A 25780-nucleotide genomic window follows, 5' to 3' on the forward strand; every position below is an offset into this window, starting at 1 on the left:
CATCAATTCATATGCCACGGGAAAATCATGCTCCTCAATAGAAGGTACAATGTTTAAATGTGCAGTAATTTTCCTTCGAAATAATGAATAAATTTTATGCCTCGTGACGGACTGCCGAGGTGAAATAAAGAGTTCATTATTTTGTCTCGCTTGCAAAAGCTCGTCTAGCGCGTCGATGCGGAGGTTTCCCCGGATACGGATTTTTACGCCCATAAAAGACAACCGGTGCCTTTTGTGACATTGATTATTTTCCCGCCACCGTGTGGATTGTATTTCGCAGCGAAACGATCCCATTGGAAGCGCTCTTGCCCGTGCTTTCCTGCACTTTTATGCGTTGCCTTCCTCCGTGAAAAGTGGGTTCTTTTTTTCCACCATTTTTAACCGTTTCCGTCACCCGTTTCCCCCTTTTTCGGGGTGGCGGAAGAGCGGATTTGGTTTCCCACTTTTGACAAGTGAGATGAAGTACGCTTAAATTAATGACACCCGCGGCGCCGGGTGACGACTGGTGGGTCGGAGCTTCGTGCCGGAAAGGCATCATCGGTTTACGCATGCAAGGTAGGAAAAAAGGTAGGGTGAGAAAAATGATAAAGCACATATAGCGATGGGAAAATCATATCATCTGGCGACACTGTATTTTCCACGTCGCGTCACGACACCCGGCCCGGGCACGCGCTGCATCGGCGGTAGGGTTCATTTATTTGTCTTTTATTTTCCCGGGATGAAGTTCCCGGCGTGTGGCGTGAAAAATATTTTAAAAATGCCTGCCGTGCCCTCCCGGCGTTCGCTCGATGCCCTGCGGTGTTTCCGGTGTCGCTTCGCCGCTTGGAAAAATGGCAAACAATGACGTGTGGGAGGAAGTGGACGAAGGCGCAGCGAGGTGACCCGTCGGCGACGGATGAGGTTCGTCAACATCGACAACACCGCAGCGACCCCGGGGAGTATCGATTGAGTGGAATCGAGTGCGCGCATAATGGGCCGACCGGTTGCGACAGTGATGGATTAAATTTGATCTCCCTGAAGTGTGGGAAGCGATCGTGTGTCCTTGTTTTATTTTCTTTTTTTCAACACTGATTGCTTCGGTCTGTGCTGACGGCAATGGATCGAACTAGCCGCCATACTTTTGTGGCCATTTTGTTTTTCCTCGTGAGTGATACTTTTTGCGTCACTCCTTGTTCCTTTCAATGGGAGCATTTATTTCTGAAGAACGCCTGTTATAGGCCTACCCAAGGGATGGCAGGAGGGGGCGGGGGAGGGACTGGTAATCTTGTCGTCGTAGAAAAATCCGATGAAAACTCATTCGAAAGGCTTAACGGCTTTTTTCAGAATAATCTATATTGATTCGTTCAGCATAAAGGTTTAAATAATCTTTCCAGGCGGATCAGAGATAAAAATTGAAGATTTCCGTTTTAGAAATCCCAATTCACATAATAAATTAGAAGTATTTGAAATAGAATGATTTACGTGTTTGTCTATGGCACAACTATTGAGTCACACATCCAACTTCGATAATCCTGAGACATTTTTCAATCATTATTAAACCCCTTAGGGGCCCGTACTTTTTGCCCACGTTTTTTATTTTTAAATTTTAATGTTATGAATTTGTGAATTGACTGTCGACGAAGGAAATTAAGGAAATAAAAATGTGAGAATTATGCAAATGTATTTTTCGATTTATTTTTTGACAAAGAAAGATCATTAAACGTCATTTTTTTGCGTTAGCATTTGGGATATTCAATTAAAAAGTAAAATGTGGTATTCGCTAATTTTGTATAAAACTAAACTATAAAACACAACTTTAAGTTGAATGTTTATCAGAGTTAAAATCAAGCACAAGAGATTAGAAGATGTATTTTTAATGGTACCTCAATTTACGTTTCAAGGATTATTTTGTGACTCAGGAAAACTGGTTACAAAGCATGACAAAATTAAATTATTTGGTTTTAACTAGCGTAATGCTGGTACATAGAAAATTGAGCGGACGGCATCATTTTCGTCGTTTAAATGTCGAAGGTAGAAACAAAATCTATACTTTTTTCAACATATTTTTTCTGTCGTCAATTGTAAATGACTACAACAAGTTCATTGTGAAGTACTGACTAAATGCAATCAGAGTACGGAGATTAAAGAAAATAAAAGTAATACCACCATCAAATTTTCATGAAATTGTAACATAATAAGTTGCAAAAAAACCCGTTTTTGAAGAGATAACTGATAAAAATGAGTGTGCAATATAAAAAAGCTATCGATTCCAAATTGATGTTGCTCAAAGTAACTACCAACAGAGCACAATAGCACTACCTAACGAAGATATTGTGAAATAATATAAGCCGGTATGGCGCACGCTCAACAGTCTCCCCCATAAAACCCTGGAACAACGTAACATTCGCCCAGATTCGGTCGTTACGGCACATTGTTTCACGTCGCAAAGAAAATAATAAAAAAAAACATCATCCCAAAGGAAGAAAAGGGATTCGCGGCTGGTGTTGGCGTCTCGCGCGACGGGAAAACACTTTCCCCGCTGACATGCGGGCAATTGTGCCAAAAAGAGTGGTTGGTCCGCCACTGCTAACCTTTTGCCCGCAGGCCGTTATCTCTTGATCAGCCAACGGTGGAAGCAAACCGATGGTCAGGGAAGCAAAAGCAAAAGCAAAAGGAAAATGGCAGCGAACGATCGTCTAATGAGTCCAGTAGAGCACGCGGAAAAGTGGAGGAAAAAATTGCGAGAAAAAAGGAACATGAACCCTACCGCTTTCCTTTTTGTTTGACGTTTCAACAGCAAGAGGATACCGGTGTTAGTACCCGGCGCAGCCCTTGAAGCTGATGTCGCACTGGACGAAGTGGCCCGGGGATCGTCTTCGCTTTTGCTGGCGTCCTTTTCGTTCGCCAGCTAGAAATTCAACCCTCTTTCATCTGGCGTGGCCGGTTTGCTTGCAGTATTCTATTTCAAAGCCGTAGAACAAAGTACGAAATGAAGCAAAATTACGGTTGACTACCAGCGAGAAACGTGATAGATGTCGGCAACTGGACACCGTTTCTTTTTTTTTTTTAAATGAGGGACAAGCAATTTCACCTTTTTCGCTTTGCGTGTTCCCTTTATCTTACCTTTTTTTTAGATTTCTGTTTTTTTTTGTGAAGTTGTGCTTTGTTTCTGTATTAATTTGTCAGTGTCGCTTTTCCGTTCGTTTGCAGGCTTCGATTGGAAACCTTCAAGTCGGGCGTTAGAGGTGTGCTTCTGATCCCTTTTTGATGGGCGGCCAAAGAAAAAAAGCACCTCATAAGGAAACCCTGGGACATGGCAACGGGACAGCGGCTAAGCATTTCCCCAATTTTCCAGCCTCCGGGGATGTTCTTTGTTGCTAGAGTGTTTCTTTTATCTCCTTCACTTTCCGATTCCCCCCAAGGGAAAGCTGAACGGTTCGTGCACACTACCGTTCGGTGGGCGATAATTGTTTTGTGTGTGTTTTTTACTTCTATTTTGTCTATGTGTGCGTCGTTCTGTAGCTTTCTTTCATCCCTTGTTTTGTCTATTATACGAAGCTTTTCCACCGGGCGGCGGAAGCGTAACGCCCACGCTTCGGAAGCAACTTGTTGTGTTTCTCTTATCGGTCTTGTTATGTTTTTAGCATGCGCTTTTTTTCTGTTTCCCTTCCTCAACGTGCTCCACTGTGCCAACTACACGCACCTTTCTTGAAGAGTTTTTTTCCAGTTCCCCGCCACCATCTCTGAGTGCCACCATAATATTCTGTGAGTGGGTTTACCTTTCGGGGTCATTATTACCGAGCAACCGAGGCGCACTGATTGTGTTGTTTCGGTGTGCTTTCCCACCGACAAAATGGTGGTTCGATGTGGAGACCAGGAACCGAAACAGCAGCAACAAAAAAAAAAAAAAAAACAGCAAAGATCAAGACCGGAACAAAGTGGGCTGGTGAAACGACTGTGTTTGTTTTGCATTAAAAGTCACAAGACAAAAGGGCACAACAATGGCACATTTGGATAAGGGAAAATGTTTACAGGGAGTGAACAGAGAAAAAAAAGGAAAGCCCGAACACAAAAGCCAACCGTGTAATTAACTGCAGTGCAGGGTGGAAAACACGATGGCGAAACGATGTCCACTCGTAAAGATACGTTGCCGAGATAGCGCTGGCCTATCATGAATCATCCGGTAGCTTCTTGGCACAGGAACGTGCTAGGATTGTGTCGGGTTGTAGCAGCATTTTTCCCTAGCCTGAAAAAATCTTTGATTTTCGACAAACTATTTTACAACAACATCTGGAGACTTTTATAACAAAATTTTACGGAACCTTTCAAGGGAGGACTCTAGTTGTTTGAAATTCCGACGAACTTTAAGAATCACACCCACAACCAGATACCCCAAACTAGCCAGAAGCACCTTAACGCTTATGTTGGCAGATCAATTATGCCGTGTTTTCCGTTCCTGGAAAATGGTGTGAGAGTTTTTCCTTTCCTTCACCCATTTGGTCAGTCAAGCACAGACGCTAGGAGCTTCCGGGTAACCGTGCACGAACCTACGGCACGAAAAGCAAGGTGTACATATTTACCTTCGAAAAAATCCCCAAACCCTCGTACGGCTTTGCCGGTGATGATGATGATGATGGGGTCTTTCTGCATTCGTGTGTTTTTCCTCCGGTTCCTTTCTTTTTGAAATTAAAATGCTCTCGAGCGTGTGCTGCTGCTGGCCGCTGCCTGGTGGCTAGCTGGTGCTGCTGAATATTTAATCAAAGAATCGTTTGAAGCATTCGGTCCTTTTTTTATTTTATGTCTTATTTCCCATTCCGTTCGGAATGCATCGTACCATCGAGGGAAAGGGCAATTTACGGACACGGTCAGCACGGAACTTGTTGCGCATTTGAGGGTATGATGTTTTTCTTAAAGCGCTTCGTTCGATTCGTGACCAAGATTCGATGTTAAACAAATTTGGACCGATGCACAAAGTTGAAGGAAAACCAATTTTAACCTGAATACACGGATTCGACAGTGAAGCACGATAAAATAATGTTTTACCGTTCCAAGAAAAATACTCATCGAAATGGTTCAAAATGGCTGTTTTGCTGGAAACGATCCTTTAAACATAATTCTTGAAAATTTCTATTACACATCACGGAAGCCTCTCATAGCAATTCTGTAAATGAATTCATTTGTCCGGTCGTACTTGCTCCACCAAGTCCACCGAGCAGCCAGTCGACACCGTGTACAATTGTTGTGGCTTCCCTTTCAGCAGACACGGAACGTGGTAATGCAGCACTCGGAAAAACGCTGCACTCCCCCATCGTGCCCATTTCCACTCGAACGAACGAATGATGCTGTCGGCCCTTATGCTTCCGCCCTTCGAAGGCACCACACCGGAAGGTTAATGCGCTCGCCATTATTACAGCACTAAGCAATCAACTTGCGCAGGTGCACACTTCAGGCGAGGTAGGATGGAAAACATGCTCTGGAAAAATAAAAGGCTCGTACGCCCCGGAGGTAGGTTTTGGCTGGTTTCTGTTTTGTCTTCCCTCGTACGTTGGTGCCGGTTCGGAAAAATAAAATAACCTTACGCTTGGGAGCGATCTACGTTACAGGATGAGGGAAAAACAAATAAAAATGGCAGCCTAAATTTTCCTCCAAAAACATCATCTCGTTTCGTAGAAATTGCTCGCTTTCGTTGCAATCATTGCATTCGGCGTAGAGCGCCGGAATAGGCCGGTGGCAACCATTTTCTGTTTTTTAGAGAGCCACTTCTTGCTGTTCGTATGTGTTTGGCCTCCGTTTGCCGCAGGGCAGCATCCGACAGCCGCACAAGATGGCAGTGTAAACAAACGCCCAAACAAAGCACACAACCAAACCGAACCGGAACGGATAATAAGCAGAAACAGCGGAGGGCTACAAATTTATTACTTTGACCGTTGTTGTTTATTTGCCGGCCTTTCTTCGCTGTTGTGCAAACCGTGGCAAATAATAACCGTGTATTTTAATGTTAGCCGAAGGCTTTGCACTTCGTTGCTGCTGAACAACTCCCGGCGGAGTTGCGATGGCGATGCGGTGGCGAACGGCTACGCTGGTTCGATATATTTCTTCTGCGTTTTGCTTCGACCGACGGTGGCGAAGTGCTGCAGCCATTTGTCGTGTTTCTCGCTACTCAAACATGTAATGGAAAATCAGCCAGCCAACACCCAACGGACCGCCGTAAACATTAATGTTCATTTTCATCATTGTATTGATTTTCGCTGCGGTGAAACACAGCATAAAAAAATATAATGTTGAAGAAAACATTCGGATTTTTCTACGATTTGTATATGCTACTGATTATGCTACTATTAAAATTAATTAGCAGCATAATTAGCAATATTTTTTCCGTATCCTTATAATGTTGTTAACTACGCCTACATTTATACTCAATTTCTCACATTGAAATTGAAAATTTCTTACATTTCACAACCAATTATTTATAAAAATGTCAAATGCTTTTAAGGTACTAACTTGCATACCTCTAGGGACTTTTTGTTCACAGTAATTGATTTTAAGTCAATTAAATCCTCTTTCGTTTTTCGCTAAAAAAAAGGTAAAATATCGGACGGACTTCGAAAACTTTAAATCAAATTCTTTCCAAGCACTAACGACGAATGAAACTCTTACCATCCCCACACTATTGCACACTCCGCCGCCATTACGAGAGCGCTCAAATCGGCTCAGTTTATAATACTCAATATGGCCGCCGAAGTTTTTAAGCTGCCTTCAAGTTGACTTCCGTAAAATCCTCCTTCGGTTCCGGTTTCCAGCGTTCTTCAGTTCCAAGCGTACGCTTCGAGAGCGCTGCCCCATCATTCGTCGTGAAACATTTGTCGTACTTCGATCGACGTATTTCTGCCGACCGGGAGAAAGTGGCGCGAACCGTTAAAAACAATCTTTCGCTTTCCAATCCGGCGGCTGGGGGAGGGGGATTCGACGTTCCGTTCGGGATGAAGTATTTTCTTCCGTGAAACGGAAAACGATCCTCCTTATGGTGCTTTAGTTTTCTGAAAAACAAATCGGCTTTTAGCAGAAGCGCAGAAATAAGCATCGGGAAAGTGCCATCGGAACCCTCGGGTTCGAAACTGTTACAACCGTGTCGTGCTTAAACACTGATCGAGCGCTTTAAACTGAAAGGTGAAGTGGAAACGCTTACAGCTTTTTGTTTCGGCAACCGATCCATTTTTATGTCTTTGCTAAGCGTTCCACGAAGCAGAGATCCTTGTTTTATCGATCAAGGTAAATTGGTCCACTGGCAAGTGGCTTTCGTGAATTTGCGACCTATCTTCTTGTGAGTTGTTTGTTTGTTTGTTCATTTTCATCTTGAACATCACATGCATCCACCCCCTTTCCACTCTTTCACACAGGTCGATAAAAATCACAACGTTTGGTGGTAAATCTGGTGACTCCGAGATTGAAGAAGAGCGGCTGAATCTGGCTATCGTGCAACGCTCCGAGATCGAAGAAGACAGTGTCAACTAGAGTCCCGGGGTAACGTTCAAACAAGTCAGCACTTGTTCCCCGTTTTCCATTCGGTCATATTTCATTCCACTGCCGTTCCGGTAATCGAACGGACGCCTGTGAATTTATGATGTGACCCAGGCTAGCAGTGGTGCTTCAATGAGGTCACAAAATCGAATGCTTTAATGCCCGGCAGGTACTTCAGTTGCTGCACTGCACTGCGGACTTCAGTAACAGCAAGTTGCATCATGCACTCCGGGTCCGTCTCTGGGCATTCGGGGTAATTGAAAACAGAAATCATTTGGCACCATTACGATCTACTAGGGGCTGGTCGAGCTATGTCCTGAAAGCATACAGAGTAGGACACGGAAAACCTATAAGATCTGGTGGAATCCTTTTGGATGCTTTGATAAAGTTATTGATCCCAGTGCTTACCTTCATCTTACGATGCGCTGTGTAAGTTTTGCCACCCGAGGGAGAAGGCAAACAGAGCTCGCTCGACGTAAATGGACACTGATGAGTGGGAACTGCAGGGAGGAGTGAAGAAGTATGGAGGACGTGTAAATGCAAGGCAAACCCTTACCGCATCCGGTTCGATAAATTCTTCCGGTAGTCCTGCGGTTCTCCGATATGTTTTCCAGTGCTTACCAATGCAAAGTACTCCCGCTCAAAGGGTACACACACACACACACACGCCATCTCCTCGAAAGGCAAAGGAGACCCGGCCCGGATGCTCCGGCAAGTGGCAAGTTGATTTATTTCATGCGGCCGCACCCATCCGGTGTCCCTCGTGGAGTGTGCATTTGCATGTTTTTGTTTATCGTCGATGATTGAATGCGGGTTGCAAACGGGAAAGGACGACTCAATGCGAGAGAGAGTGTCCCTTTCCAGTGAAGTGAATTATACAAAGGCACGACAAAATGCCCACCGTGTGATCGATGGAGTGTTTATTTCCATTTTCCATTCCGGAAAGTGGGAGTAAATAAATGCAACATAAATGTGCAAACGTCCAACGATGCCACCTGAGCCGATCGGTTGATCTTCTAATTACAGTTTGTTTGCGTAAAACGAGTGCATTGCTGCATCGATTTCAATTGCTACGGATTAGTGAAGAGGTGCGATAGAGTTGTTTCCCCTTGTATGCGTTTCCAAGGCTGGACGCATGCAATCTAATGAATATGAGATTCGTTGTAGTATGATACTGCTCAAGAAGAGATCTTCAGCTTTTATCAACAGCACATTATTTCCTTTGATTTGGAAGCCTGCAGGGAAGAGTTACACATTCAAGACTTCATCTTTTTGCAAACCACAAGCCATTAACATGTATTTGTTCTGCACAACACGTAGTTGAAAAGTCACCGTTTAGATCCGTCTTGACAACGCTCATTACCAGTGCAACATTTCTGCAAAACCGTTCGGTGCAACCCAACTCACGTTTTCTCAAAGCTAAATATTCAGCACGAGTGCAAAACGTAAGCCTGACATAGGCAGCGCGGGTTGGCGAGAAAGGCTACAAACGGCCAACCGGAAGTTTTCCGATCGAAGCAAAACACGGTCTCGGTGCGGAATGATTTGTCTATCTGCCAAAAATTCAAACCAAACCCCTCGAAACAACCAGACACGCGTTGCGTTCCGGTGGGTATAGGGGGGGAGGGCCAAGACGTGCCGAAGTCTACCACCAAAACAAGCAATATGTTTGCACCGTGTAATGGCCCCCCCCCCCCCCCCCCCCCCCCCGTTTCGGTGCTGGGACGCAAACGTCACGCCACGTTCGAGGGAAAACTTGTGCACGAGTGAAAATAGTTTTCGGAACGATTCTGGCGCGGTCCCTTCGGTCGGTCGGGAAGTGGCATAGGGCCCCGGTTCTGAAGCTGTTAAGAAAATTTACCCAACCACACAAACACAAGCAATCGAACTGTAAGTTCATTTGGTTTGCCCCGAATCAAGCTAATAGCAAGTGGGCGTGTGGTGTTTGCCAGAGGGAGGAAAGAATAGAGGTAGGACCGATGAAGGATGGCCGGAGTTTATTGAACACGTTGTTTGGAAATGCCGCAAGAAGTGGGAGCAAATTGCTTCGTTGCTCGATGCAGAACCGATGCAACGTTTTTTGCCCGGTCAGGAGTTAGAGAAACTGATGAGTTTTGCTTTCCCATTCAATGGTTGTTTGAAAGTGTTTAGGAAAAATTTTGCTAATGGAAGAGCAGGAGGAACTGATTCCTAACTCTTGTGCAAACATATTGCAGCAGACCTGTTCTGGTGTGTGTATTTTTTATTATATTCCCTTAGTGTGTTCCTAAAGATCCTGACAGCACCCCACTTAAAACATTTTTCTGAAACACTCTTGCTGATAACACACATTTAAAAAGTAAACCCAACCGTACATCGTTCTGTCGAAAAGCAACTGAGTGCCTTGAAGTGAAAACTTTTCGGTGAGGTTTTTACTTATTTTGTATTCGTACTCACGTATGGAAATGTTTAGGTAGCTTGTCTAAACTATAACTTTTGAGAGACAGTTATTTTGGTGAAACAAATCCCTGCTAACGAGGTGTTGTTACATTTTCATATGCATACGAACGGAAAACGGAAGGTACGTTCGTTTCGAAGGATGACTTTTATGGGAAGCACTAACAAAGAAAACATATAATGACGTTACCGTTGACATGATAAGTGGCTTTTTAACTCGCGTCTAACATGTATGCTATTAACTTGTTTGACTTTACATGAGAACCTTCCCCAACTTTATAATTGTGTAAAAACCTGGCTTGCATTTCATGCTCTCCTTATCAAACACATACTTCGAGAGAAAATTAAATCCCTCTATTAGAGTTGTATGCTAAATAATATTTTACAAAAACACTTAATTTAAGGAATGAGGTCGGTGCAAATCTGCACAACGCCTTCTTCAAACACACGAAAATGAATCCTATTTAGTCAGAAGCAAAAAAGCACACTAAAACAGAAGAAAAAAGCATACGAGAATACAGCACACGAAAACCCCGCTGCGACAGAAAAAAAAACATACTTATCTCCGATTTTACAGCACCATGAACATTTATGCTGCCTGCAGCAAAAGGCAACCATTTCCATCATCATGTGTGAGTGTGTGTGTCGTGTGCAATCGTTGCATTTAAGCGTTGCCTCCTGGCATCGTGTGAAAACGCCATGAAAAGGTCATCACGCTTTCATTCATGCAGTGTTCGAGGGAGAACTCACTTTTTTCGCGGATTATCATTGTGCTAAACAGGAAAATGGAAATAGATATTCCGGTGGTGTGGTTAGTACTTGAAAATATGACTTCATGAGGGAACTTTAAGCACCGCGCTTTGCAGCCAGTGGCAAAGTTAACAAAATTACAAGATGGTTATCACCTTAAAGATCCATACTTTATGGCGTCTTTTGCAAAAACTGTAAGCGATTGTTGGAAATGAACTTTCCAAGTGAAACAATAAACGGAGAAAACTTGTAACTTTAACTAACTCTCCAGAAAAATCTCAAAATGTATTGTATTGTGCCCTTCGTCCCAAACTCTCGGAATATGAACTAACCATTAGCAAGAAGGCAAGTTGTCGAGTGCAGCTAGCGAACACAAACTCTCCTAATTTTGCTAACGAAAGTTCTCTGGACCGAAACCGATTAGCCGGTTTTGCGGTCAGTGGCGAAGAAAAGCGGCTGATAAAAACTTCCACCACATTACGTCCGAGTGCTTATCGAATTACCGTCGCTCACTTACGGTCGCTGGCCGTGTTTTTTCCAGTTTGTTTCTCTTCTCCAGGCACCAGGCGTTCATCATTAACCTCCGTTGGTAAATGGTAGTTTCTTTAATTCTTCCCACCCGGTTTTGCCTTTCGTTTCAGTGAAATTCCTGCGCGAAGTGACACCGTACTTCCGGAAGGCGAGCATCATCTCCGAGGTGGGCTGGGAGTTGCAGCGCGCGTTCCTGTGTCCACTCGGCCCAAGTGCTTCGTCCCCGCCCGGCGTTGCGCCCCGAAGCCCGCCCCGTGCCGACACCCGCTACATCCCGCTGCAGCTGACCCATCTGGCCCGCAACCTGAAGTACCACGATCCCGGTAAGTGTGGTTGAAGTGAGATTGAAACTTCTGTCGCACCGCTTTCGAGCAGTGGACAACTGTGAGGTTATTAATTGTGTTGTCCATGTTTTCCTTTGGGTTTCCTTCAAAAGATGTGCACAAAAAAAACCATAGTACGTCACTTATACCTGCTCCAACTACTTATCATGATGGGGCTAGCTTCGTAGGTTAAAACGATCCAATATACAAATGACTTGAATATTGCTTCCCACAGAAAGCATCATTGCAATAAAACCACATCTCGACAGAAAGCAGTAACGAGAAAAAGGGGGGATAGTGAATAATCTGAAAATGCATCACCGCAGTTGACTTTCGATTCGACAAGTAAAACAAGGAAAAAAAGAACACGATCTCATCCCATTTACATCTATCGGTGTTTTGTGACTTAGCTTACCGGACTCTAGCGGGCTTGGGAAAACTATAAATATTTATTGCTACTTACGTTTTGCCGCTGCACAAACCCAAATCTCTCCGGTAGCCCGGTGGAAGATCTAGAATTCATGCTGGAAATAGCACTGAAAGTTTCACCTGCTCGAGTACGCCGCCAACTATTCTCCGCCCCGGGGATGAATGTTTTGCATCTTACGACAGGATAGTAACTACACTTGCCAACCATCCACTGCTGGTGTTTTCAATAATTTCACAAACTGGCCGTGGGCGGGGAGCGAAATATGCACACGACAGACGGAGCTGTTCAACGGAAGGTGGACTGCATCGAATGCACGATGTTTCTTGTGACGCTGCCATCAGAAGGTGACTGTTTGGAGTCGTACCGACACTAGCGTCTACGGAATATGGTCCAGAAACATTGAAGCTCCCGGAAAACGAATTGGTTCGTATTTGCAGATTTGATCCAGCTTTGTCTGCAATAAAAAAACAACGATGGAGTTTCATCGTCTTGCTCAGAGTCACATGAAGAATGTTGGTTTACTTTAAGCAGCTCCGCGCGTATATACACTGCACGGAATTAAACCACAATAACTGCTTAAAAATGCACAATATATTCTTGAAACTATGGCAACACAGAATTCACATCAAAAAGTTTTAAAAAGCTAAGCATAACTTTGTTTACTAAAGCTGACACTTAGAAACGCGTGGTTAGTCTGTTTACAACGGGAACGGAACGGAGTTACGAACCCATCAAGTAGAGTGGGTTAATTTCAAACTAAAAACAGGGTGACCAGAAACTTAAATTATGTTTTGATAAAAACGAAATGGTTGAACAGCACACTAAGTTTGCCATCAATAAGCATCCCAAACGTTCTCCACTGTGCACCCGGAAAAAAATTGCACTGGAAGGAGGAATGTTTCTACCAGCAATCTCATTTCATGCGAATAAATATTTCATGCCACTGAAGTTTGTCAGCTAATTGAAAGGCTCAACTGCAGCTGAAACGAGCGCGCCGCCGGATGCTCCAACGTTGTTCATGAGCCAAGTGCTCATCAGCAATGTCACTGGAGTTGGCCGGATACGTTGCCGTTGACCGAACCGGACTCCTAAATGGTTTCTGCAGCCATTATGCAGCAATGCAGCGTCAGTTTGCGCATCATTTCGCTCGACCTAACGATCCCGGGGGCAGCGAAGGTCTCGGAATGAATCTGCATCACCTCGGGGTGTCTGGGATGGGTTTTTCTTCCCCATTTTTTCTTTCTTGCAACCCTCGCATGAGCAACTTAATTTTGCTACATATATCCCTTACTGGCCGGGGAAAAGCACACCCGTATTGCACTCGGTTCCGGTCTGGCGGACGGGATTCTTTTTCATTCCGAAATTCGTTTGCATTTCGTTTTTTGATGGCCAACTAGCTTCTTATGATAAGCAGTTTTCCGATGCTGGTACTTTTTCGATACAGAGCAAAAAATACCGATAAACTTCTTCCACAAAACGTTCAATGCACGCATCCTACTGGCTGTTCCGGAAACGTTATAGCACAGTCAAGAAGACACGAGCTGTGTCAGCAAATAATCTAAGCGGAAAACGAACTTTCTTGCTTCCTGTTCGATGGTTCTCCCTCAACGATTGTTCTTGTACGACTTTTTGCTGATCGGGCAGCAGGAATCTAATTTTTTTCCCAACTAGTCAGATTTGGTTTCATTCCTCGACCTCAACGGTATGAGAAAAGTGCTGGATGGAACTCGTATAGAATCGATCCATTGTTAGCTACGGGAATGGACATCGTTCCGGCCATTGACCGACTTGTTGGCGGCACAAGCTAGAAAACGAAGTCCGTAAAGGGGCAAATTCTTCATGGATTTAGGTTTATTTTCCTTCGTCTCGGAGTAGTGTGATTTGCATACGTAATAAAGTTTGGCTATTGTTTAGTTTCGCCTGCAAACATCTTTTATCCTTTAGATAGAATGCCCGTTTGAGTAGAATTTTACAACCTATATTTGACTTTTTCATTTAACATCATACACCACTCTTTTCACGTCTTATTCAGTGTGCGTATAACTTACCCAATGTCATAACCCAAGAAATCTATAGCCCAAATCGATATACATGACTTCGTTTCGGTTTTTCAAAAGCAGACCACCTAATCTTACGTCCCAAATGGCCTACTCATTTGCATTTCCTGCACGTGCAAGCGGCAATTCTTGGTTTGCTGCTGGCGAATGCAAACTCTCTAAGCAAAGAAAAAGAAAATACACACGAGCACACATCTCCAATCAGGGCTCCCAATGCTTTCGGTATTTTATTTCCATTCGGTTTGTGCTAAATATTTTAAATCAACATTTGCTATTTATTTAACACTCTGGACGTCCCACACTTCCGTTTTAGTCCTCTGTGAGAAAGATTAAGAATATATTCGATCTTCCCATCACGAAACAGCTTGACGGCTGGTCTGTGTTGACATTCATTTTCACCCAAGAACTTACAGGGCCGGTACGGGCTGGCAAGGGCAGGAAATGTCGTACGAGACCGAAACTGTGTGCTCAGAGCGAGTGATAAAGAATCCTTTGAAATGATCCGACTTGAGCGTAAAAACGGATTTAAGTTTGTTTGCCCTTCCTTCGAAATGTGGCACTTGGCAATGAGGAAAGGAAATCGTACTTGAAACTATACCAGACAAGCAGGAAAAGCGTGCAAAAGAACAGCTTTACAAGCCGATGAACGATCGATTATCCGACAAACCAATGAGCTTGATAACATTTTCCTACCGACCTGCTCGGCCATCTAGTCGAGGAACATTTCTACTCGACATTCCCAGCAGCGAGAGTACACCTATTTCCCTGCATGAACGCTTTCCGTTGACAGACAGTCCTTGGTGGGCCGTTTATTTTCCGGTTCTTTACATCCGTAGAGTCTCGGAGCTGTTCGAAACGATTGAAAGATAACACCAAACGATGAATGCTTTGGCGAATGCCATCGATACGGAGATTTTCCCAGAGACTCCGGTGCAACGTGAAAAATAAACTGTACTTACTGGTGTACGGGTGTGGCTAAAATTCAATAGAAAAAGGGAATGCTAGGTGTCGAGTGAATGCCCAAGACGATTGACTAAACAGAGCATAAACAAATGGGTCTCCAAAGACGAATGTTCACAGATTTCCGTACGAAATAGAAAATGTATTAATTATTCCAATTTTATACAATATAACTTACGAAACTTTTACATAAGATGAAGTGGTATATAATTCGAAAGTAAATATTTTCATGACGAAGGTATTTGGGTTAAATTATTCCCGCTTTATTTTTCTAAATTTTATAGCATTATTTTTAATTTTATTTTATAGCATTATTTTTAACATCAATATTTCACAAAACAAACAATGTGTAGGTGAGTAAAATATAAAGTAAATATGAATTATTTCAAAACAAAAACTGCTCCTTTCTCCTCTCCAAAACGAGAGGCTTCGTAAATTCACATCGGATGCTCCAAAGGAATACTCATAACCAGCCCGTTGCAGTGCAGCATCCGGCGTCCCAATCATGTCATGCTCAATTGTTTACTTGTGCGTAAATTTATGATGAAGTCATCTGCCGCCTCACGCTTCACGGGGCGCTGAGCACTAGCAGCAATAGCAGCAGTAGTCATGCCTAATAAAATGCTTCTCCCGGCCGCTGCACACCCTTGAAACCCGGGGGGTGAACATTCACTTGGCAGGGATTTGGTTTCGGGTTCACTCGTCCGTAGAGATTCCCATGGGACCACAACGTTGCCGTCGGTTTTCGCTAGGCGATAGAAACGGGCTTGGTTTTAAATAAAACATCAACTACAACCAGCCCAAACAGTAGGTGGAAAAGTAAAAGACCAAACGATAGAACGAAGCTGAACTGCAAAGCTACATTTTACTTTCTTCCCTACGACCCGGAACACCGAAGAGACAACAATCCTTACGGGGGAAAGGAGTTTATTTCTTACAGTTTTCTCAGCCCAGCGAAGAGACTTGCGAGATAGTGAAAAGAAATGGAGAAGAGTCCTGCCAGCTAACCGGCCGGAGTTCCCCGGCCAGGGTTGGCAAGGATAAAGCAAATAATAAAATCTTGAATAAATCACTACTTTACATGCACTTCCTTGCACACGGAAGGGCAGTCCCTATCAAGTTGCTCGACGTTTCCAGTTTATATCTCTTTCTTTTTCCTATCTGCATTCTTATGAACGACGATGGATGTTTCCCTTGCGAAACGTGTTGTCAGTGTTTATATTTTGCAGCATGGAGTCGCTGATCTGAGCGAAGCTTTACGCTACCTATCTAGCAGTATTTCATTCCTGAAGGAAAAATGAGGTGGGGAAAGTGAAAAGGTAAAAAGATACAAACAGTATTAAATGCGAACCCGCGACCCATCGGTAAGTAAACGAGATGCCTTGGTAAAGGTAAAGAGAAACACGCCTTATTGCTCACCGAGCAGAAGGTTGGATGTTTTTCACGCTCTTTTAAATTGATACGATAAGTAGCGATTCACCTTTGGGTGCGTAAAACCGATATGCACACCAACCCTTTATTATGGTGGTTATTTATACCATCCACCAGGCGCCTCCATCACTCTGTTCGCACGAGTGACCATGCGCCTCCATCGAGTCGGCCTCATCACCATGTCGAACTGAACCACCCCTACGCACGCTATTGAGCTGTCAAATAAGCTTTCGAGTGCTTTCGATAGTTTCAATTTGACGTGCCAAGTGCAGTTCTACATGGCTGCTAACGAGCGTCGAAGCTGGGCGGCCGTAAACTGTTGCCCGTAACGGTAGCTCGATCCATTCTCCCCGCACAGCTGGTGGGTGCACGAACGTCATGCTCAGCCGAGGCTAAATTAAAACAATTTTCAATCGATTGTTCGGTTCTGTGTCTCTTTGTCCCGAACATTTGGAAGGTTAGGAGTTGCGTGCTGACGATAGGACTAGGCACTTAATACGAGGCTTATCCATCAAAAGTCGTTTGAAACTTCGTGCGCTGGCTCCACTTTTAATATGAATTAAAATGTCATTTTGATTGATATATATTAGAGAAGCTCATAAAAACACTACAGTTGAAGCACGATGAGAGATAATTTTCATGTAGAGTATTTCCGTAGAATAAATGTTTGAAAGTTGAGCAATGTAAGACGCAAAGTAATATTATTTAAGTATTTTCGCTACTGAAATTAATAACTTTAAAATTGTCAATTTAGCCACTTGAATATTGTTTTCAAGAGATAAAATAAAAAGAAAGGTCATTTTTATCAGAAAAAACTATTCCACGGTATTTTATGCTGCCACAAAATAACAAGCTATATTCAACAGTCTGTTCCCTACATTCGCCACAAATCGTTTCGTGCAGACAGAGACAGAAACTTTTCACAATTTCAATTTTTCATCGTCCATCTACCGCCTGATGTATGGTTGATGAAAAACGAAACACAAAAGGCAGCACGACAGTTGAAACTACGCCACTAGGGACTGATCGGAAACATATCGCACCGGTTTCGGAAGGCAGGGTGGAAAACTTTGTGGACGATGAAACTTTCATCCCCCCGTCTCGATCTGCTTTGAAGTGGCCAATATCGATTTCAGATATTGCGGTGCGTGTTATGAAATTTCAAAACTCCTGCTTCATCTGTCGGATGAACCGTTGTGGTTGGTTTTTTCGTTCTCTTACTTTTCCATTTCTCTCGTAGGGAATCGTTAGACGTTTGATAAACTGTTTGCTGGATGCGTATGAATTTTGTTTCCATCCGTTTGCTTGTTACAACTAGTTTTTTAGTTTTTGAAACATGTTTCAATAAGTGTGTCAATGGAATTTCTATTTTTCTCAATAAGTGCTTGATTTGAAAATGAGTTAAATACTTTTCAACCTTTTTATAAGTTTTTAATCCTTAAAAATCATGTGAACTTCGAAAAGGTAAAAACTATTTACATAATTCTTTATTTACTTATCCGTGAATAAACAATCCCAATTTAATTCCGTTGAGTTATGAATCAGTTTTTCTCGCTGTTTACAAATTCGTTTAGAATCGGCCATTCGGTGGTGGAAAATTTTACTTTGCCCACCTGTAGGAAATCCCCGGCCGCCCATTTGTCATAATCAGGCACCGATCGCGTAAGACCACAAGAGCCTTATGCACGTTCCGTCGACGGTCGTGAGTAAGTTATTATTATTGCATCGGCATTGGAACGGGCGTGCACGGGTGGTTCTGTTTTTTCGCTGTTCCGAAGAAAACGCGGGCGCGAATTTTCCGGCAATATACCGGGCGCACAAAACGCAATCGGAAGCAATGCGGGGACGGGAAATCTCGGCGAATGGATTGGCTCCGGGGATTGGCAATGAATGAATTCGGTCGGAATCGGACCCTCCCGTTGCGTTTCTTTCCGCTCGCCAAGCCTTTTCCGGCTTTCTTTATGCTTCGCTCATCCATTCCGGCGGCTGGCCCCGTTATGAACTGCCGGAAGCTAGGGGATAAAAATTCAACCCTCGCCTTAAGTTCGCCTGAAAACTCCACCACCTCTGCCCACAACGAGCTATTTCCGAGCGGCGAAAAAAAGGAAAGAAAGAAACACCCTCCAAGAAGGGGATTTCGTTCTTCCGGGCGCAGGATGAAGCAAAAATGTAAAGCCACGAGCAGAGAGGAAAATATGATGATAGAAATGAGATGGGGTAATTTCCGGTTTCATTTTTATTTTCCATAAAATGCGTCATTTCTGGGCCTCCCTTCCCCTTCGACACCCCTTTTCGCAGCGGGTTTTTCTGCGTCGGTTCATTCCTTCCATCGGTTCGCTATTTTCCAAGCGTCTCACCGTGATTCCATTTCCCGTACAGTCAAAGCGGAAGGATTTTTGCTCTCGACAGGTGCTTTTGTCGGTGGAACTGGGGGACGTGGGGGAGATGGAAAATCACGATCGTAACGAACGACGTCACCTTGCGCAACGAGAGGAAGAAAAATTGTCGGCAACGCGCTGTTACACACATCTCCTCCTGGTTTGCGTTAAGCCGATGATAAGCCGAGGTTTTCTTCGGCTTTCCCACGCCACCACCAGGCGGTTCCTTTTCCGCGCGATGTACTTTGTGGCCAAATAAAACAAACGACCGCTCAGGACCAAACGTGCTGCAAGAACCTCCGACCGGGCGAAGCATTTTCCATGCAGCACTCTACGCCCAGCCAGAAGTCGGACGGTACCGAATTACATCCGTTTGCCGACACTCCGGTACCTTTGTACCGCGGAAAGCGGTGGAAGAGAACGAAAGTGAAAGCAAACCTTCAGCTCAACACTTCAGCCGCAGTCAAAGTTTCGACTTTGGCTCCACCCAAAACCACGTTTTGCTGCCTAGCCTCGGAACGGAGGCACAGAAAGACCGCACCACGTTTGTTTTTCCCGGCTTGTTTTCGAGCCGAGCGCAAGAAAATTACCTCCATCACGATCACGGCCCCCGGCATCAACATTATCATCATCACCATCACCACAAGCATAATGTGATGCCATCATGGTATCGCCTCGGCGCTCGCCTTGCCGAGATCTTCTGGTTCAAGAGAGATCTTCCCATCCATCGTGCGGTCCACCGTTCGTCCTTGAGGATGCCACAAACGGAGCTCGTTTTGGGGAATCTTCAACAAGCCAAGAAGTTTTGGTGATTGTTTTGAACATATGTGAGCGTGTTTGAGCAGCTTGAAACGACTCTATCTGCTTTCCTAAAATCAACTTTCTACTTATTTTTACCATCTTTCATTCCGATCGGTTGTTAAAGTTCGAACCAATTTGACAAAGTTACTGTTCGAAACCATACAAAACAAAAACAAACTACAAAACCTGTTTCCGGGAAATCATTTTTCGGCTTACCAACTCAAAAACCAACACTTGATTCCGATACTTTATCCGTTGTGTTTTCCTTCGCGTCGCTTTGGTACGAGGGGACAAACAGTTTCCAGAAAGTCGTTCATCGTTCCACCGAACGACTGTCGATTTGTTTTGTGACAGAACAAACAAAAGAACAATGTTCGTAGGCAAAAAAACAGCATGAAAATTGTAGCACACATATGGGAGAAAACTTTCCAATCGGCATTGGAAGAGAAGCGTTGTTTGAAATGGATCTTCGATATGAAACGACTCCTGGGTGTCGGGGGAGATAAAAGATTCTTTTCGTGCAAAATAAAAATAAACACAGCAAACGACTTTTCCTTGGATCTCACTTTATCGTTCGGAAAATAATGGGTGCGCAAAACGTAAAGTCGGTATGATATTTGCCCGGTTTAGTCGGCCGCCATTGTTTCGCTCGTCGTAAATTTATGTATCCCTATGCGCGCGATACGAATGCCATGTTTAGAGCGGTGCAGGCTTCTCGAGTGCCCATTTTTTGTTTTTTTTTTTTGAGACAAAAGCCCCCCCTTGGTTTTTCGGTAGTGAAATGAAATAAAACACCAAACATTATGACCCATTTACGGCCACCCGACAATTGTTTGTGTATTTTCCTCAACCGTATTTACGCGCGTCAACGGTTGTCGTGTAGGGGCAAACACAGCAGCTCAAGATAAAATCAAGATAATCCAAACGCCCTTCAACAGCACGTGCCAATCGGGCTCCGTTCCTGAAGCTTACGTAATCGGAAGGGGGTTTTCTTTCGGGTAAAACTTCAGGAAGCTTTTTGCTGCCATTCCTTTACTTCAGCTGCCAATCAACGAACCACGAAACGGGCCAATGGCATAAATAACATGATGTTGAGATTTTATCAGCATTTCCTCAGCTACCGAACGTTCTGGTCTACGATTTCACACGTTTCTGGAGACCCTTTTTCATGGGGAAATTTATTGTAAATCGAATTCGAGCAAACCCAACACCAAACCAAACCATGAGACTCCGATTCCTGTTGCATTTCCATTTGATAGAGATTGCAGAAGATAAAGAAGAAATTTCTTAGAGTAAACTGTTGAAATCTAATGCATAAACGAGATGATTGGAATAATCAATGCTAAGCATTTTGTTGAACTAGATACAAAATTCCTCCTATTTTCATTTCATATCATTTATCATTTGATCAAATGTGATTGTATGATCAAAATGGATATTTCAAAGATGTTGCAATCGACATAAATATCAAGAACTCATATTGACCGCCCGGATGAATTTCATGCACCATTCGGTCACGCCCTACCAAGGGAAAAAGGTCCCAATTTCCCTGTTCGGTACACGAGCAATTTACAATAGATTTGTGTGCCATTACATTATGTCACGGCACAACCGTGTCGTAAATGGCCCATGGGTCAGCTTTCATGTCCACGAGCGTTACACCGTTTCAACTCCGTGAGGGTGTCCAGTGTTGGAGGCAAAGGGTGGGGGGGAAGACGGTAGAGTCTTACTCCCACACCACCGATGTCTATTTTTCTCGGCCAACGCAAGCCCTCGGCGGGGAGTTAATTACTTTCTGGCGAACTTTAGCGTTTGAACCGCATCCGATCGCAAAGTTCACGCCAGGATCCCGCTGGTCCATTTAACCCAACTAACCTTCCGTGGGCAAAAGCGAGGGGGTGGGGGGCTAGAGAGAATGAAAATCCAACCGTCCTAGGACGATGCCTTACGGTGGCCGCTCACGCAGTAATTCCATTATCCAGCCTCTCATTAGTGCGATTTCCATTTTATTTTCGTGACAGTTTAATTTGATCGTGGAAAAGAATTAAGTCAATCTGACACCTACCCCCGCAGTCAGTTCGGAGGGGGAGGGGGGAGGGAGCTGCGGGGTGCTGGTGGGCCAAATGTCACGCACCAAAGGTTGTAAAATGTAATTTTAAAAAGAAACTGCCCGGCCTTTGTAAGCTTCAGCCATTTTCTGCCTCGGGTTCCGTACCTGTTATTATTGTAAAAAACGCTTTTTTTGCAGCATTGTAAAATGAACATCATCGAACCTAGTTTAAAAATTAAAAAAACAAAATTTGATATTTAGAAGAAAACATATTCAGTTGTTTTTTCTTTTGTAGGACTATTTTTGAACTTAAAATTATAATGTTGTAGTGCAGTGTGTTCAATGTTTATACTTATATTTGATTCGTTATCTTCTCGGTTTTTGAGTGGTTTTCATTGAAATTAATTGAAATAATTTTTAAACACTTGGTTTTCAAAATGGTTTGGTATTTAATTTTAATTACAAACTTGACTTACTTGAGTTCTCTTGATCAAAAGTATCTTTTTGTTTCTACAACTTAACAAAGATTTGACCTTATTTTTCTCTACTTCTTTTCATTGAGAAAATAATATCCTTTCGCTTCATAACCTTTCCATCGCATCCGCAAAAAATGGGAACCTCTGTCTTGGGCAATTTAATCTGCTGAAGAATTCATTCTCTTCACATCGCTAACCCCGCTTCGAGCATAATCACTTCCGATAGGCCTTCCCCAGCAACTGCCCCTCCTCATGGTTGAGCCCTCATTACAGTCGGATCGTTTCTTATGGTTCGGTTTTTCTCTCCCTTTTCATTTCCAGAAAACCGCTGCATAGAGCTGCATTCGCCGGACGGCATCCACTCGTGCATCCTGCGGGCGATGGATCCGCAGGAGGCGACCACATGGTTCAACGCGCTGCACTCCGCCATCGGCAAGAGCACCCAGAAGGCGCTGCTCGATGCGAACCGGGCCTTGCTGGCGATCATCGGCGAGCTGAAGCACATCGGTTGGCTGAGCCGGCGGAGCGGAGGTGAACAGGTGAGACGAACGAGGCCGAAGAGAGGGCTGCAAGGATCCGGCACGGCTGGGTGGACGAGAAAAGCAAAAGAAAAACCACCCCGCCCACCCATCGCCGCTAATTGAAACAACAGACATTGCGCGCTGTTGAAATTGAGTGAAGCTGAACGGTGGATAGCGCCTGTCGGGTAGGCAATCTGCATGGCACCACCGGCTGTTCGCAGCAACGGTTGCTACGTTCCCCGATTAGCTCCAAAGAAGATGCAAGTTTACCCTCGGTCGCTCAAAATCATCGAAGCTTCGATTCGATCGAGGCAGGCGAGGTTTGCTTTCGTTTTTCCTTCCCTGAATTTCTCGTTTGAACAAAACCAAAGCACGGAGCCAGCTAAAGGTAAAAAACAAACACAGCCTCCCCCAGCCACGAGTATCGTACGACGATACGGGTTGAAGCGCTCGAAACAGTCGGCCTTCACAGCCGGTTGGAAAGTTTAATTATGCTTCGGTGTTTTAATTGGCCGCCACGTGTCTGTCTCCACCGTGAACTCGTGTCGAGGGCGTTAAGATCAAATGGAGTTTTATTTTTTTGCGGGTGGCGAAACACACAACCCCTAATTGAACGGGGTTGTTTTTCCGCTGCCAATGTGGATAGCTGGAACGACCCGGGTTGAAACGGGTGTTTAAAGATTGTGTCGAGCGAAGTGGAATGCATTTTAATTCGTTGTAGTTTGTATAATGGAGGTGTAAAGTTAGGTTGTGGCCGTCATTTTAATTCGTTATTTAAAAAAAAATAACACAACATTTCTAACTAATCTTCCGCGTCTTTTGACACGAGAATACATTACTTTAGAATCTTGTCCGTATGCTATTTAGGGGTCACTATTTTTGAAGATTTTTCAAATCCGTAAACTGTTACTTTTTAGTATAATAGTTGACTATCTTTTGGCGTTTTTAATTTTTCGATGTACCACTTCATCATAACGCTAGCTCGGTGTAAATCAAAAAAGATCGATGAATCGATTTTTATTCCTTTTCAACTTTTATTTTTTCTAAATTTGTCATGTAAATCCAGAAAAAAGTGTGCGCTATTATGCTTATGTATTAGGCCACCATTAAAAAATAATCTCATATAATATTTAAGATAACAAATTATTTTTATTTTCCATATGTTGTTTCCGTCCGGTGGTTTGTTCCGTTTTTCCGAACGCGAGCATTTCGAAGCGTTATGCGGGATACGTTACTATGGGAATTCGCGTTATTTTCGATCGTTGAGGCCAATTTGTGGAATTATTTGTAATTGTAAAAATATGATTTTAATTTTGAAATTGTCCTCAACATACTTACTTTCGGGCAGAGACTAATTTTCTAGGTATTGAATTTTGAACAAATACATGCTGAAAAAACTCTATAAATATAGCTATAAATATAAAGAGCTATAAATATATAAAGAGCTATAAATAAATGCATCGAAAAACCAAAAGCCTATAAAACTAGTCAAAAAATAAAAAAAAAGTAACAGTTTTCGAATTTGAAAAATTTTCACAAATAGTGAAGTTATAACGTTTTAAATTAGGGATCAAAATGAGCCCCAAAAAGCATTCTAGGGATAGTTGCAATGGATTTTAAGAAAAGCCTTATTTTTTATTAAAAATATTTAGCCGTTTTTGAGATAATAAAATCCAAAATTGCGTTGGGGTCGAAATGACCCCAATTTGGATTCTAGTGTTAAAGGCGTTCCATTTCTCTACAAAAGCATATTTTATCCATGCTAGTATGTGCAGCATCTTCTCTTCCCTCTTGTGACCCCTTTTTCTCAGCCGTTCAGCTTTTCTTTCCCTCCCCCAATCAAACTGTCGTTCGTTATCGGTGCCATTGACTTCGATGTCGGCCGCAATCAGCTTTAAATGCGACCCGATTTGCACCGCACGGACACCATTGTTGGTTGAGGGTGAGTTAAAGTGTTGCCTGAAAACACACACGCACACACGCCGTCGCTCGACACATCCATTTGCTGAAAGTGCATTATGGGACAAAGGACTAAGAAGAAAAGAATCGCTTCGAGGGAGAGAGGGGAAAGAAAAAACAAAATTCTCCGCTGGAAACCACAATCGTATAACAATCAACAAACGATGCGGTAGAAGGGAGGGCTATGGAGGGATGGCAACGGGAACGCGCGGTTGATGGAAAAGGAAAAATTCTCCGGGGTGCAACCCGAGGGTTGACGCCAAGGACCGAGGAGGGGAGGGCGAAAACTCATCAACTTTTATCTTTGCTCTTATTTGACCATCATTGGGCAAAGTTTTCATTGGACTCTTTCTTATTGGCATTTCGTTCCTCTTTTTCTTCGTCTCCGTTTTCTTCTTCTCCATTTTCGCCGGGCCGGTGTTGCGCGTGTTGCACAGAATGGACGTTCCAGTTCGGAGAGCTCCGACGAGCTGGACAAATGGCAATCGATTTTCGTTGCAGTAACCGATCGTGAACTACGGTAAGTAAAAACCATTTCCAGGATTTTGTTGTCCGTTCTGTTGGCCTTGTTCCTTCTGTTTTTTTTTTTTACTTTTAGTTGCCTTCATTCCTTCCCCCCGATCAGCTGCAGTTTTATTTTACGATTTTATTTTATGTGTTTTCCGACCAACTTTGAGAATTGTGCTTGTCAGTTTGTGCTTTCCCGGAGTTTTCGGGTTGCTTTTTCCTTTTTTCCTAACGCTCACCGCGTTTACTTTTCGGGCGCAAGGTGGTGGCGTCGAAGGAAAAGTAAATTGAAACTAGGATAAGAACGCTTTCTCGTGCATTACTTCGTGCGTCGGTCGGGAAACGTGAAACGTGAAGTTTTCCATCATCACACGTTCCCGCGTACCGTTTGCCGGTTCTACCACTACCTTTCATCGACTCCTCTTACCAACATCTTGCTCCAAATCGTGTGTAATGGACGGGTGGAAAACCCACCCATACACAAACTCCCCCTGCTACGTTCGAACCATTATCCCATTTCGGTCCATCGATGTCTTAAATGTATTTTCTGGGAAATTTACGAGAAAACCAGAAACTGCCAAAAACACACACTCACCTAAACATACACCGCAGCGCAGCGTGAAGATAATGTCAGTGGATTGTTTTTCGGTCGGAAGGATGGTTACTTTCCACC

At 43.6% G+C, this 25780-nt stretch overlaps 1 protein-coding gene across 1 annotated transcript in view; it reads left to right on the forward strand.

Moving 5' to 3' along the window:
- LOC131287467 (beta-1-syntrophin) overlaps window positions 1-25780 on the forward strand; it is a 67770-nt gene that overhangs the window by 31046 nt on the left and 10944 nt on the right. The window contains exons 4-6 of the mRNA XM_058316516.1: window positions 11325-11537; window positions 22442-22659; window positions 25038-25120. Coding sequence (XP_058172499.1) covers window positions 11325-11537; window positions 22442-22659; window positions 25038-25120 — 514 coding nt within the window. The remainder of the gene's footprint in view (window positions 1-11324; window positions 11538-22441; window positions 22660-25037; window positions 25121-25780) is intronic.

Source organism: Anopheles ziemanni, chromosome 3 (genome assembly GCF_943734765.1).
Source record: "Anopheles ziemanni chromosome 3, idAnoZiCoDA_A2_x.2, whole genome shotgun sequence".
Lineage (NCBI taxonomy): Eukaryota > Metazoa > Arthropoda > Insecta > Diptera > Culicidae > Anopheles > Anopheles ziemanni.